This window comes from Patiria miniata, unplaced genomic scaffold, assembly GCF_015706575.1.
Source record: "Patiria miniata isolate m_02_andy unplaced genomic scaffold, ASM1570657v1 HiC_scaffold_30, whole genome shotgun sequence".
Lineage (NCBI taxonomy): Eukaryota > Metazoa > Echinodermata > Asteroidea > Valvatida > Asterinidae > Patiria > Patiria miniata.
The window spans coordinates 7,305,452-7,317,883 of record NW_024037070.1 but is presented as its reverse complement, the minus strand read 5'-3'; the positions used below and the strand labels follow the sequence as shown (position 1 = coordinate 7,317,883).

The following is a 12,432-nucleotide window of genomic DNA, read 5'->3' as shown; positions in this document are numbered from 1 at the left end:
AGTTGTTCATGTCGTTGTTGATTTGCCAAAAGCAGCCAAAACAGATCGTGTCCCTTATATTTTATATGAGATTTTCTTCTTATCTGTGCTTCCTTATTTTGCAGCAAGCTACGTACCATTGTGAATGCTATCCACGTCAACTTGATCATAGCCATGATGCTAGCCAAGACTGCATACCTCGTTATACCAGTCATCAAGGATGATCAGGTAAGGGGATAACGATATGTGATGTGTTCTGTCAAAAATGGACTCTTTTGGGCACTGTCAAGATATTTTTTTTTACATTGTTTGATTTTTTTATATAGTATTGGTTGTATTTTAATATTGATGGTTTGATTTCTGAAAACAGAATTTTCTTGGGAAAAATTTGCTTATTAAACCGGTTCAAACCGGGATTATTTTGAAAAGAACAGAATGAGGCGCGGGATTATTTTCATTCGACCTCAAGCCAGGCGGGTTGAAGCTATCACCCCGGGCAGTACACTCATATTTCCAGCCTCGCTCACTGCGTGCGGGTCGCTGACAGATATTTCCAGCCTCGCTCCCTGCGTGTTTATCTGTCATCTGTTCCGAATACCGAAAACTTTTGCGTGTATACACGGCCTCCGGCGCGAACTGGTTAAACTTTGTGATTTTGCTAAAAATATGAAAACTGAGAAATTGGCCTGCTATTAAGTTTTCAACAAGTCATTTAAAAGGATAACGTGAAATTGGAAAAGAAACAAAATAAATATTTTGATGACATCGCCATTTCATGCTGTGCTTAGAAAGATCTAGTTTTGACTGAACACATCACACAAACCCAACCAGTATTCTATAGGAAAAAGAAAAATATACATACGCAGAAAAGAAAAGTTCCAGTTTTGTGAGATTACTGGCCGACCTTTTCAGTTTTAGATCGTTTCAAAAACACTTGCTTGGCATATTTCATGCTGTCGATGTTATTGCCACTGACTTTTTACTATCCAAGTATATATTTCCAAAGTAATGGGTTTTTTTTTTAAGGTATAGTCCATCATTTGTAATTTGTGCATTTTGTTCGTTTGAAGCAACAATAGTGCTCAAAATCTAAAGAAGGGTGCTGAACAACTAACCTGATGAAAAACAACATTCTAGGCTCCGATTTCAAAACAAAAGTTGCTGAATCATGTTTTGAATTGGGCCTGAATTCAGCGTCCGAGATACGTTCTCACTAGCTGATTGCAGCTACGCGATGTCGCGCAACGATCCGACGAATTATAGCAACTACGCGCGCGTGTGCATCGTGCCAACGCTTGCGCGCGCTTCGCCAAATAAAAAAACGAACTATTAACGGAATTTCCAATAGTGCTTCTTAAGACGCACCGTTGGAAAGGCCTTCTTTCGTTGATTTCTTCAAAATGACAGCTTGCCAGAAAGAATAATTTCACAGGAGTTTAGTCCCCTTACTATCTTTCAACCAAGTATGTTTTTCAACAATAATTACGCCAGTTACTTTTTGGATCGCTGCCAATGATGGACTCTGGCTTTAATCTTGTGTCTATTTTTCCCCGGTCCAGACTGCCTGTACCTCCATCGCTGTTGTCCTGCAGTATTTCTACACAGCGACCTTCTCATGGATGCTGGTGGAAGGCATCCATCTCCTGGTGGAAGTCAAGAACCCAGTCGGCAACTACTTCAGACAAAAGTCTCGCTACTACCTCCTGATTGGCTGGGGTAGGTGACCGAATTTGCCGAAGCGATATCTTAGTCACTGGCAGGATGGATACATTGACTAGTAGTGATGAGCGCCTGTAATGAGCCCATAGATAAGAAAATTTGCCTAAAAAATGGTAGTCACTGTGGGTTTCTGCAAACATACTGTAAATGGCATAACTTACACACATACTCACAAAAGAGATTTATTCACATGGTGCTACCGCAAACTTATCTTGTCTTAGTATCTTTCCACCATGCAAACCTTCAAATCTCGGCATAACTAAAAACTGCCATTTCACAGCACAATTAAAAATATCAAATTAGATTTTGCCCTTCACCGACGTATAAACACTGTATACTCAGTGTGTTACCTCCCGAGTGAAAGTTGGAAAAAATCACTTGGGTGGATACGTCGGTGAAGGGCAAAACCTAATTTTATCACCCCGACGCAAAATTCTATCCTATGAACAATTTTAAAAAAACGTTCTTGATTCTGGCCGGATTGAGCCTTATTTTCTTATTAACTTGCGGATTATTGAGCTCTTCTGCTTATTGAACAAATCAATGAGAGTGAAAAACAAAGAAAGAAAAAACGAAGGCTATGCTGACTGCATCATAGCCTCTGTGTGGCGTTTTCATTTTTGTAAGTGCAGGTGTATGATTTGTTCTGCGTCTTTGCACCACCTGCTTGTCAGAAACAAACTTGTCTAGCTTGACTGAAAAATACCACTCTTCTGTGACTACTTGATTAACTTTTCACGGTCTTTTTTTGCATGGTCTTGTGTGTATAGGTCTGCCAGTAATGATTGTTGGTACCACGCTTGCCATTGCCTTTGAGGGATACGGAACTGAGGACAGGTAAAACTAAACCGTAATGTTCTCACGTGATAACCCAAAACTCCCCCACAAAATTCTATTTGAATGCATGTATGTCGGTATGTTATAGGCCATACTACCTATATTCTCACATCTGATGTTTGGCCTCTTGAACAAAGACATCGACAAAATGGAGAACCCTCTACATATAGGGCTGATAGCTCAGTTGGTAGAGCACTGGAACGGCAATCTGGAGGTTGCAGGTTCAAACCCCAGTCCAGTCAATTTCTTTGTTCAACAAAAATAATAAATATTTTCGATCTCAGGCTGTGCTCCGTGGTCATACACCAGGCATGCAACTTTTCCTTGGATCCGCTGATTTCCTCGTTTTTTACTTCTCATGAATGCCATTACAAACTGTACAAAGCCTTGTATGGTTTGGAATTGCCTCGTTTTTTCAAAATTTCCAGTTGCATGCCTGATACATGGGTCGTATCGCGGCTGCCTAAGAGGCCTTTATTTGCCTTCAGCTCGGCCACGTTGCAGCCGAGTGCTTCACAATTAGCCCCCAAATTATTCTTATAATTATTACAAATATGGTCAAAATATGGTGTGTTATCTGTGTTACATCGTTAATCTGTTTTACCCTAAAATATCATGCTGCATTGCATCAGAAACTGTCTTAAACAACTAGAGGAGTCAAAACAAACATTATCAATAACCAAACATTATTCATATCACTGTGGTTACTCTGAGCAACTTCTTCTCCTTTATCTGCAAATATATCCGAATGTCATAAAAGTTTACCAATACAAGAAAAGGTACTTTCTATAATTTGTTTTCCTTGGACATATAATTTAATCTGATGGCTCTATTTGTGTCACCATGTCTGTTACACCTCTTGAATCTGAGCCTGTGATAATGTCTGGGTTTTGTTATTCTCCCTCATTTTTTACCCTAGTTGTTGGATGTCCATAGAGAACGGTGCCGTTTGGCTGTTTGTTGGACCCTGTGTCTTCATCATTCTGGTGAGTTGGTCAATTTGAATAAGCGGATGATATTGTGACGGAGCAGTTGTGATCATTTTACGTGCCTGTTCGGGTCGTTTTCGTGGTGCGCGTGGCACGTTTGGTGTGCTCAGCACGTTTGGTGTGCTTGACGCCCGGGCACGTACTGCGCACTTGGTGCGGGATCTCGCAACTGGTTATAATCATCAGTGTTTAAAACACGTAGCGGTGTTAAAATTGTGCTTTTAAAGCCATGTAGGATCATTTGCGATTACCCAGAAAAGTATCTACCAATAAACATGTAATGACACAAACCCATATTGTCTTTGCGTGAGCATCAGACGCTGTCGGCAATACGTTTGAATGTCCCTCCCAGTGGCGCACCCAAGGGGAGGGCCTAAGGGGGCTTGAGCTCCCCCCCCCCCCCCCCAGAGGTCCATTTTTTTTTTTTTTTTTTTTTTTTCAATTTTTTTTTTTTTTTCTAGTCCCACGATTTGGCCTTGGTGAGATGAATGTGGCCTGTTTTTGAGTAGTATAATAGGGGTGTAAGTGGCGCCACCAACGTCAAAATAGGCCGCCCCTTCAAAAAAAAAAAAAATACAACTTTTAACAAATTTGTAAAAGACAATTTTTTGAGCCCCCCCCCCCCCAACCAAATCCTGGGTGCGCCACTGGGTCTTCCCCAACTCTCCCTTTGTAGTACACGGAGTCTATTAGGTGTTTGAATAAATCTTATTCAGGTGTAATCGATTGATGAATAGTTTTTGCATTGAATTTTTCTGATCAGGTCAACCTGTGTATTCTCTACATCGTGTGGAAAAGCACTCTCACATCCCCTGAAAGAATTGAGAAGTTGAAATTGCGCAGGTAAGATGTAACCCCATCTTTACACTTTAGTTAAAACCCCCCTCTCCGGCTGTTGGATTCAACCTTCCCAGCAGTCAAAATCAATTGAGTTATTGTTTTTAACAGTTTAGCGCTCACTGTCCACGTAAAGCAGGATTGACTGGTTGTGACTGGTTATGTAGCTTGATGCAGCTATGCTTTGACTGTAGGAGATTGGTATGCCAGCTGTACCTACCAGTAATCACGTTCCGTTTTCTGTTAACGGAATTCGACTAGTTACAGTGCCTACAGGAACCATGCAGCTCCCTAACTTGAGACCGGATACCTGACCTCATTTCACACATGTCATAGGTCATAGGTCATTAGGCCAACGATACACTGGTGGTTGCAGACCAGTATTGCCATAGACTTCAGTGATAATTACGCGCACTTCCAAAATTATTAAAAATACTCACAACTCTCCAAGGTGCTCGAGACACACATCAAATTAAAGCTTATTTCATCATCTTTCATTTTCCGTTCAATTTTTTTTTAGGGTTAACCATGACTTTTGGCAGAAAATTCCATCCAAAGATGATCACCCCTAAAAGCAGTCCTGAAGCCCAGCGCCAATTCGAAAAAGGATACCTACGCTCCATTGCAAAATAGAACAATTTCAGGGCCTAATTTCATCCAAATTTCACAGAAAAATGAGCTCGCAGTCCTCTGCACGGCTTCCACCCTTCTTTTTTTTACAATTTCTAAAGTTCACGGTCTTAAAAATGCTCTAATAACGGAGAACTTGAGGGTATGCAAATCATGATTTGGCCGGCGTAGGCAATTTTTGGGCGTATTTACTGGTCTGCATCCTGGTAGATCTCAAACTCTACATCTGCCATCGTGAGAAGTGTTGAGGCTGTTTTCAGACTACCCTGACGTGTGTTTGTCATTTCTCCCCGTCATTTTGTGTAGTTCCAGCCTTCGTGCCTCTGCCATCCTGCTTCCATTCCTTGGGTGTTCCTGGGTCTTTGCCATCCTACACATCAACTACAATAACATCATTCTGGCTTATTTCTTCACAGTGCTCAATTCACTCCAGGTCAGTTTTGAAATTTATTCCAATTTTTCTTCCCCCACTTTCACTCAGAAGGTAACACACTGAGTTTACAGTGTTTATACATTGGTTAAGGGCAATACCTAATATTGAATTTACACACCTCGACGCAAATTCCATCTTTTGGATAGTTTCATTGCGGTACCTGCTGTTGCATCAGATTCGTACCTGAACCAGCCAACCGATCCCGTTAGCTCGGTGGTCGAATGGTAAGACGTCTGCACTAGAGAGCAGGAGGTCGTGGGTTTGAGTCCCACTCGAGTGATTTTTTTTTCCAACTTTCACTCGGGAGGTAACACACTGAGTATACAGTGTTTATATGTCGGTGAAGGGCAAAACCTAATATTGAATCCAAATTTGTCATGTTTGAAGAAGAAAAAAATCTGTTGTATGTAGTATTTCTGGGGAAAAAATCACCACTTTATTTTCCAAACTGGAGAAAGGAAGCCAATTTAGAATTTGTATAGCATCTACAGTTTGAGAAGTTCTAGGGAAAAAAGTGCAAAAATTTACAGAAAAACCTGTAGTTAGTTGCATGCCATGTCTTTGAAAGTTATTACGGAAGCTGATTTTCCACATGCGAATTTTGAAATTTTGAAATAGTTTGTTTGATGTCATAATTAAGGCTTCAAACCCTCCCTGCTTCACATTTCTTTGTCAAAGTTATTTATTTGTGTAAAGAAGGGACCACAGTAAATGGGAGTACCTTTTATTGGCACAATTTTGATAATTTTGCTAGATATCAACCTTAAAGGCACGAAGAAACACTTCCAATTAAAGGGAAACATATCTACCAATTTAACGAGAAATTCCTTGCGCAAAGTGAAGATAGGACTGGTATCAAATACCCTGTAAAATTACTCCACCAGAAATGGTATCGATCGGAAGAAAACAATCGTTGAAGGTGGTTTAAGAAAATGTGCCCGCAGGCAGGTTTTTTTTACGAGCGTTAGCAACGAAATCCAGTTGCATGAGCTACAGGACCCAAAAATTCTGCATACCTTTTCACAGTTTTTATCAAAATCTAAGTGTCCACTGAGCTGAAATTTCAAGAATTTAGTTGTTAGGCAGCCTTCTTAAGATTTTGAGCAATTTTGTTGCCTTAAACGGGGAAAAAAATGCACAAAAAGCAAATGTTCCTATGTAGCTTTAAGTTTAAGACAAACAAATCTTTTGTTTTTGTTGGTCAGGGTGTCTTCATCTTCCTGTTTCATGGCCTTGGCAACAGGGAGGTATGTTCAGCATCAATTTTTGTCTAAATTTCAATTCCTTCAAGTTTGAGTTTGAGTCTTCATTGAGATTTGATACTTGGCACATTGATTTATCCTACGTTCCAGTAAATAATCAGTTAAATCAAAATAATTCTCGTCAATAGAGAGGATAGTTTGCGCGACCTTCGCCATGGCAAGATTTGATTTGTTTTATCGTGATTTGTTTAAAATAATAATTATGATTTTCAAAGACCTTTGTTTCTAATTTTTAAATGTTCACCATCTTGCTTTTGAATGTGTATGCTGATGTGGAATTTTCCTTTTGTTAATATTAAGCATATGAGTTGTTTTACTCGTTCAAAATGGTTAACCTTAAAAAGAAATAGGCCTGAGAAATGTTTTTAATAGAAAAAAATTGTCTATAATTGTTTAGATGACAAACAAAATTTAAATGAAATGGAAGAGGTATACATTGTTACATCAAAAATAATCTTCATTCTAAATATTTCCTTTTGATACAGGTTCGTTCTGCCATCTTGAAGAAAGATATTGAAGTTGAATTCTCAAGGGTGGAGCGGGTCTCAATTGTAAGTTACAAAGCTCCTCTTGAATCAGTGCATCCCAAGTCTCAACCCCCACCCTAAAATCCTCAGGCATGCAACTTTTCCTCGGATCTGCTGATTTCCTTGTTTTTTACTTCTCATGAATGTCATTACAAATTGAAAAATACTGTACAAAGTCCTGTGTGATTTTGAGTTTCCTCGTTTTTTTTAATTCCCAGTTGCATGCCTGAATCCTCTATTGAAGCCCATTATTAAAAAAAAAATCAGAAATTATTATAGAAAACTTAAACAACCTTATCTGAAGTTGAAGTTTGATTGAAGTTCTAAACTGCTTTCTGGAGGTGATATAAGGAATTACATTCCACTATGCGTGAAACCGACATTATGTTACAATAGCGCCATGCTTGAAAACATGATTCAAAGTATGCGCCAGGTACATGCCATAGGCTTCACACTGATTTCCTAATATCGCAAGTAACAACTTCGGAAACATCAATCAATAATTTAGAAATATGGAGCTACAACACAATGCAAACATGTTTATCTCTACCTAATTCAGCCATTGCTCTTAATACAAAAATGTCCATTTCACACCCCCACTTGTGCCCAAAATATATTGTATTGTGATTTGTCAAAAAAGTGGCAACTAAATGATATCGTGCTTTGGTTCAACTCTTTAATCTACAAAACATGTGGAGCACCATGGTCTAGTGGTTACGGTATTCAATTCCAGTGCGATGGTACACAAGTTCGAACCCAGACTGGGAACACGGTGTTTGTGTTCTTGGGCAAGACACTTTACTACAATTGTCGCTCTCCACCCTGTGAAGGTAGAGACCCGATTGCGCTGATCTCAACCTGATGATCTAAACAGGGGTAATAATTGTGAAACTTTTGAGACTTTGGTAGTAAGTGCTTTTTAAGCACCACAATTTTGATTGGTAGTATTTGCTAATGTTCAACTGATTTTGGTACATTTTCAGACACCCAACAATATGCACATGAGACCATTGTACAATAGAGCTCCTAGGCCAGCCCCTGCTTGTAAGTATACATTAATTTATCTTACTTTTTTAACTCTGATATATTTAGATTTTTATTGGCGCCAGCAAAAAAAGTAGTTGGATATTCTGGATTTTCGTATCCCAATTTTCTAAGAGTCTTTGTTCTTTTTGAGGATTAACTTAGGTGTTGTATAAAACAAGTAAAGAATGTTTCACATTTGTGCTATGGAAAGTAATTTCATTCGGTGACAGATGGAATGTTCCATTCCACGAGGCGAACATTACGTCTGTCACCTCATGAAATTATTCTTACCATTGCACCCACAAACATTCAATATTTGTATACTCCCACATTTCATTTATAAGGGGAAGTGTGGCCTAGTGGTTAGGGTTGGTGACTCATGATCAGAGGGTCAGGGGTTCGAATCCAGCTGCTGGCCATATGTTGTGTCCTTGGGCAAGCCACTTCATCCCCACTTGCCTCTCTCCACCCAGGAGTATAAATGGGTACCGGCATTAGCTGGGGAGTAACCTGTGATGGACTAGCATCATGTCCAGGGGAATAGAAAGCATTATTAGTTGTTTCAGGCCAAGGAGGCCCAGATATAAAGGCCTTCCTGATGGGTCATATTGAGCTGGCTCATGACGGACTTTCTTTTTATCCCATTTCTGAAATCAGCAGACCCAACTGTTAATTCAAAGATGAGGATTTGAACCACTGGTACTGTTGACAATGAGTTGGTTGAGATTGGTTGCAGCAAAGGATATTCAATTGTATTTCTTATCATTTTTACAGACGTCCCTTAATTCCACAAGGAGAAACGCCCTGGTAGTCTGCTTGAGATTGCAACATTGTCACTTGAAGATGTTGTTATTTTTTAGTGCAAAAATTCTAGATTGACAGTTACACACCATAACCGATAAATAATTATAAGAAGAGATTTATTGTACATTTTATATCAAGGACATCGTAATACATCCTGTTTTGTTAGCATTTGATGTAAATATGTTTCTTTAGAATCTTAAACCTTTTTTTGTGTCTGCTTGATTCCTGTAATGAAAGCTGTTCAGAAAACCAACACTTGTTTCAGTTCGCATTTTTAATTAATATATAATTAACAAAGCAAAGCGTTAGATGCTAAGAAAGATTGAACTTCTGCAGTGTGCTGACCCAGCCTTTGATAAAGCAGGGGTGTGTGAGTCACCACTGATAAAAAAAATCGCTGAAAACAGCTGAAAAAGGAGTTAAAAAAACCTGAACTTTGGAATTCTCCTTTACTTTTGTACACAGCAAGTGAGGGAAAAAAGCTGAAATCCAAAACAAAAAAGCCGAAATCAGCTTTAAAGCTGAGATTTCACACCCGTGCAAAGACTGGAGAGATTTCTAAATTGTTGCAAAAACGTCTCGCCATCTTACAACATCAAAAAAGCACAATCATTGAATTTAAAGGTTGTATATGTAAATGTGTAATATGCTTTAGGGTCCCTTAAGCATCTTTTTAGGCAAATTTGAAACAATGTCATTTTTTGACCAAAAATTGAAAAACGGCAAGAGGTTAGCCTTACATTTTTGATGAATTTTGGCCAAAAAATGACTTTTCTCCAAACACTGCAGAACTTTTCTTAAAAAGCTCATCGGTCTATATATCTGATTAGAATGTGTTTTAGGGTTCTTTCAGCATCTTTTAAAGCAAATTTGAACAATTTCATTTTTTGGCCAAAAATTGAAAAACGGCAAGGGGTTAGCCTTACATTTTTGATGAAATTTGGCCAAAAAATGAATTTTCTCCAGGCTTTGTAGAAATTCGTTGGAAGGTAAGAGGAGCATCAATTAACATTGAAACACCCAATATTTTGAAGATTTGAGCAAAATTCATTGATTTATTTTGAGAAAATCAACACTTTTTCATTGATTTTACCCCAAATATTTGTCGAAATGTCTTATCAGATTGGCATATGCTTTAGGGTCCCTTAAGCATCTTTTTAGGCAAATTTGAAACGATTTCATTTTTTGACCAAAAATTGAAAAACGGCAAGGGGTTAGCCTTACATTTTTTATGAAATTTGGCCAAAAAACGACTTTTCTCCAAACACTGCAGAACTTTTCTTAAAAAGCTCATCGGTCTATATATCGGATTAGAATGTGTTTTAGGGTTCTTTCAGCATCTTTTAAAGCAAATTTGAACAATTTCATTTTTTTGCCAAAAATTGATAAAAAGGCAAGGGGTTAGCCTTACATTTTTGATGAAATTTGGCCAAAAAATCATTTTTCTCCAAACACTGCAGAACTTTTCTTAAAAACCTCATCGGTCTATATATCGGATTAGAATGTGTTTTAGGGTTCTTTCAGCATCTTTTAAAGCAAATTTGAACAATTTCATAATTTTTTTGCCAAAAATTGATAAAAAGGCAAGGGGTTAGCCTTACATTTTTAATGAATTTTAGCCAAAAAATGAATTTTCTCCAAACACTGCAGAACTTTTCTTAAAAAGCACATCGGTCTATATATCGGATTAGAATGTGTTTTAGGGTTCTTTCAGCATCTTTTAAAGCAAATTTGAACAATTTCATTTTTTGGCCAAAAATTGATAAAAAGGCAAGGGGTTAGCCTTACATTTTTGATGAAATTTGGCCAAAAAATGAATTTTCTCCAGGCTTTGTAGAAATTCATTGGAAGTGAAGAGGAGCATCAATAAACATTAAAACACCCAATATTTTGAAGATTTGAGCAAAATTCATTTATTTATTTTGAGAAAAACAACACTTTTTCATTGATTTTACCCCAAATATTTGTCGAAATGTCTTATCAGATTGGCATATGCTTTAGGGTCCCTTAAGCATCTTTTTAGGCAAATTTGAAACGATTTCATTTTTTGACCAAAAATTGAAAAACGGCAAGGGGTTAGCCTTACATTTTTTATGAAATTTGGCCAAAAAACGACTTTTCTCCAAACACTGCAGAACTTTTCTTAAAAAGCTCATCGGTCTATATATCGGATTAGAATGTGTTTTAGGGTTCTTTCAGCATCTTTTAAAGCAAATTTGAACAATTTCATTTTTTTGCCAAAAATTGATAAAAAGGCAAGGGGTTAGCCTTACATTTTTGATGAAATTTGGCCAAAAAATGAATTTTCTCCAAACACTGCAGAACTTTTCTTAAAAACCTCTTCGGTCTATATATCGGATTAGAATGTGTTTTAGGGTTCTTTCAACATTTTTTAAAGCAAATTTGAACAATTTCATTTTTTTGCCAAAAATTGATAAAAAGGCAAGGGGTTAGCCTTACATTTTTGATGAAATTTGGCCAAAAAATGAATTTTCTCCAGGCTTTGTAGAAATTCGTTGGAAGTGAAGAGGAGCATCAATAAACATTAAAACACCCAATATTTTGAAGATTTGAGCAAAATTCATTGATTTATTGTGAGAAAAACAACACTTTTTCATTGATTTTACCCCAAATATTTGTCGAAATGTCTTATCAGATTGGCATATGCTTTAGGGTCCCTTAAGCATCTTTTTAGGCAAATTTGAAACGATTTCATTTTTTGACCAAAAATTGAAAAACGGCAAGGGGTTAGCCTTACATTTTTTATGAAATTTGGCCAAAAAACGACTTTTCTCCAAACACTGCAGAACTTTTCTTAAAAAGCTCATCGGTCTATATATCGGATTAGAATGTGTTTTAGGGTTCTTTCAGCATCTTTTAAAGCAAATTTGAACAATTTCATTTTTTTGCCAAAAATTGATAAAAAGGCAAGGGGTTAACCTTACATTTTTAATGAATTTTAGCCAAAAAAAATGAATTTTCTCCAAACACTGCAGAACTTTTCTTAAAAAGCTCATCGGTCTATATATCGGATTAGAATGTGTTTTAGGGTTCTTTCAGCATCTTTTAAAGCAAATTTGAACAATATCATTTTTTTGCCAAAAATTGATAAAAAGGCAAGGGGTTAGCCTTACATTTTTGATGAAATTTGGCCAAAAAATGAATTTTCTCCAAACACTGCAGAACTTTTCTTAAAAAGCTCATCGGTCTATATATCGGATTAGAATGTGTTTTAGGGTTCTTTCAGCATCTTTTAAAGCAAATTTGAACAATTTCATTTTTTTTGCAAAAATTGATAAAAAGGCAAGGGGTTAGCCTTACATTTTTGATGAAATTTGGCCAAAAAATGAATTTTCTCCAGGCTCTGTAGAAATTCGTTGGAAGTGAAG

General features: G+C 37.4%; 1 protein-coding gene across 1 annotated transcript in view; it reads left to right on the top strand.

The window, feature by feature from the left end:
- LOC119739340 overlaps positions 1-9,456 on the top strand; it is a 53,290-nt gene extending 43,834 nt beyond the window's left edge. The window contains exons 45-54 of the mRNA XM_038214235.1: positions 105-207; positions 1,539-1,695; positions 2,469-2,535; positions 3,455-3,521; positions 4,288-4,367; positions 5,298-5,424; positions 6,630-6,671; positions 7,172-7,237; positions 8,197-8,257; positions 9,014-9,456. Of these exons, the coding sequence (XP_038070163.1) occupies positions 105-207; positions 1,539-1,695; positions 2,469-2,535; positions 3,455-3,521; positions 4,288-4,367; positions 5,298-5,424; positions 6,630-6,671; positions 7,172-7,237; positions 8,197-8,257; positions 9,014-9,024 (781 nt within the window). The 3' untranslated portion in view covers positions 9,025-9,456. The remainder of the gene's footprint in view (positions 1-104; positions 208-1,538; positions 1,696-2,468; positions 2,536-3,454; positions 3,522-4,287; positions 4,368-5,297; positions 5,425-6,629; positions 6,672-7,171; positions 7,238-8,196; positions 8,258-9,013) is intronic.
- Positions 9,457-12,432: the final 2,976 nt, after the last annotated feature.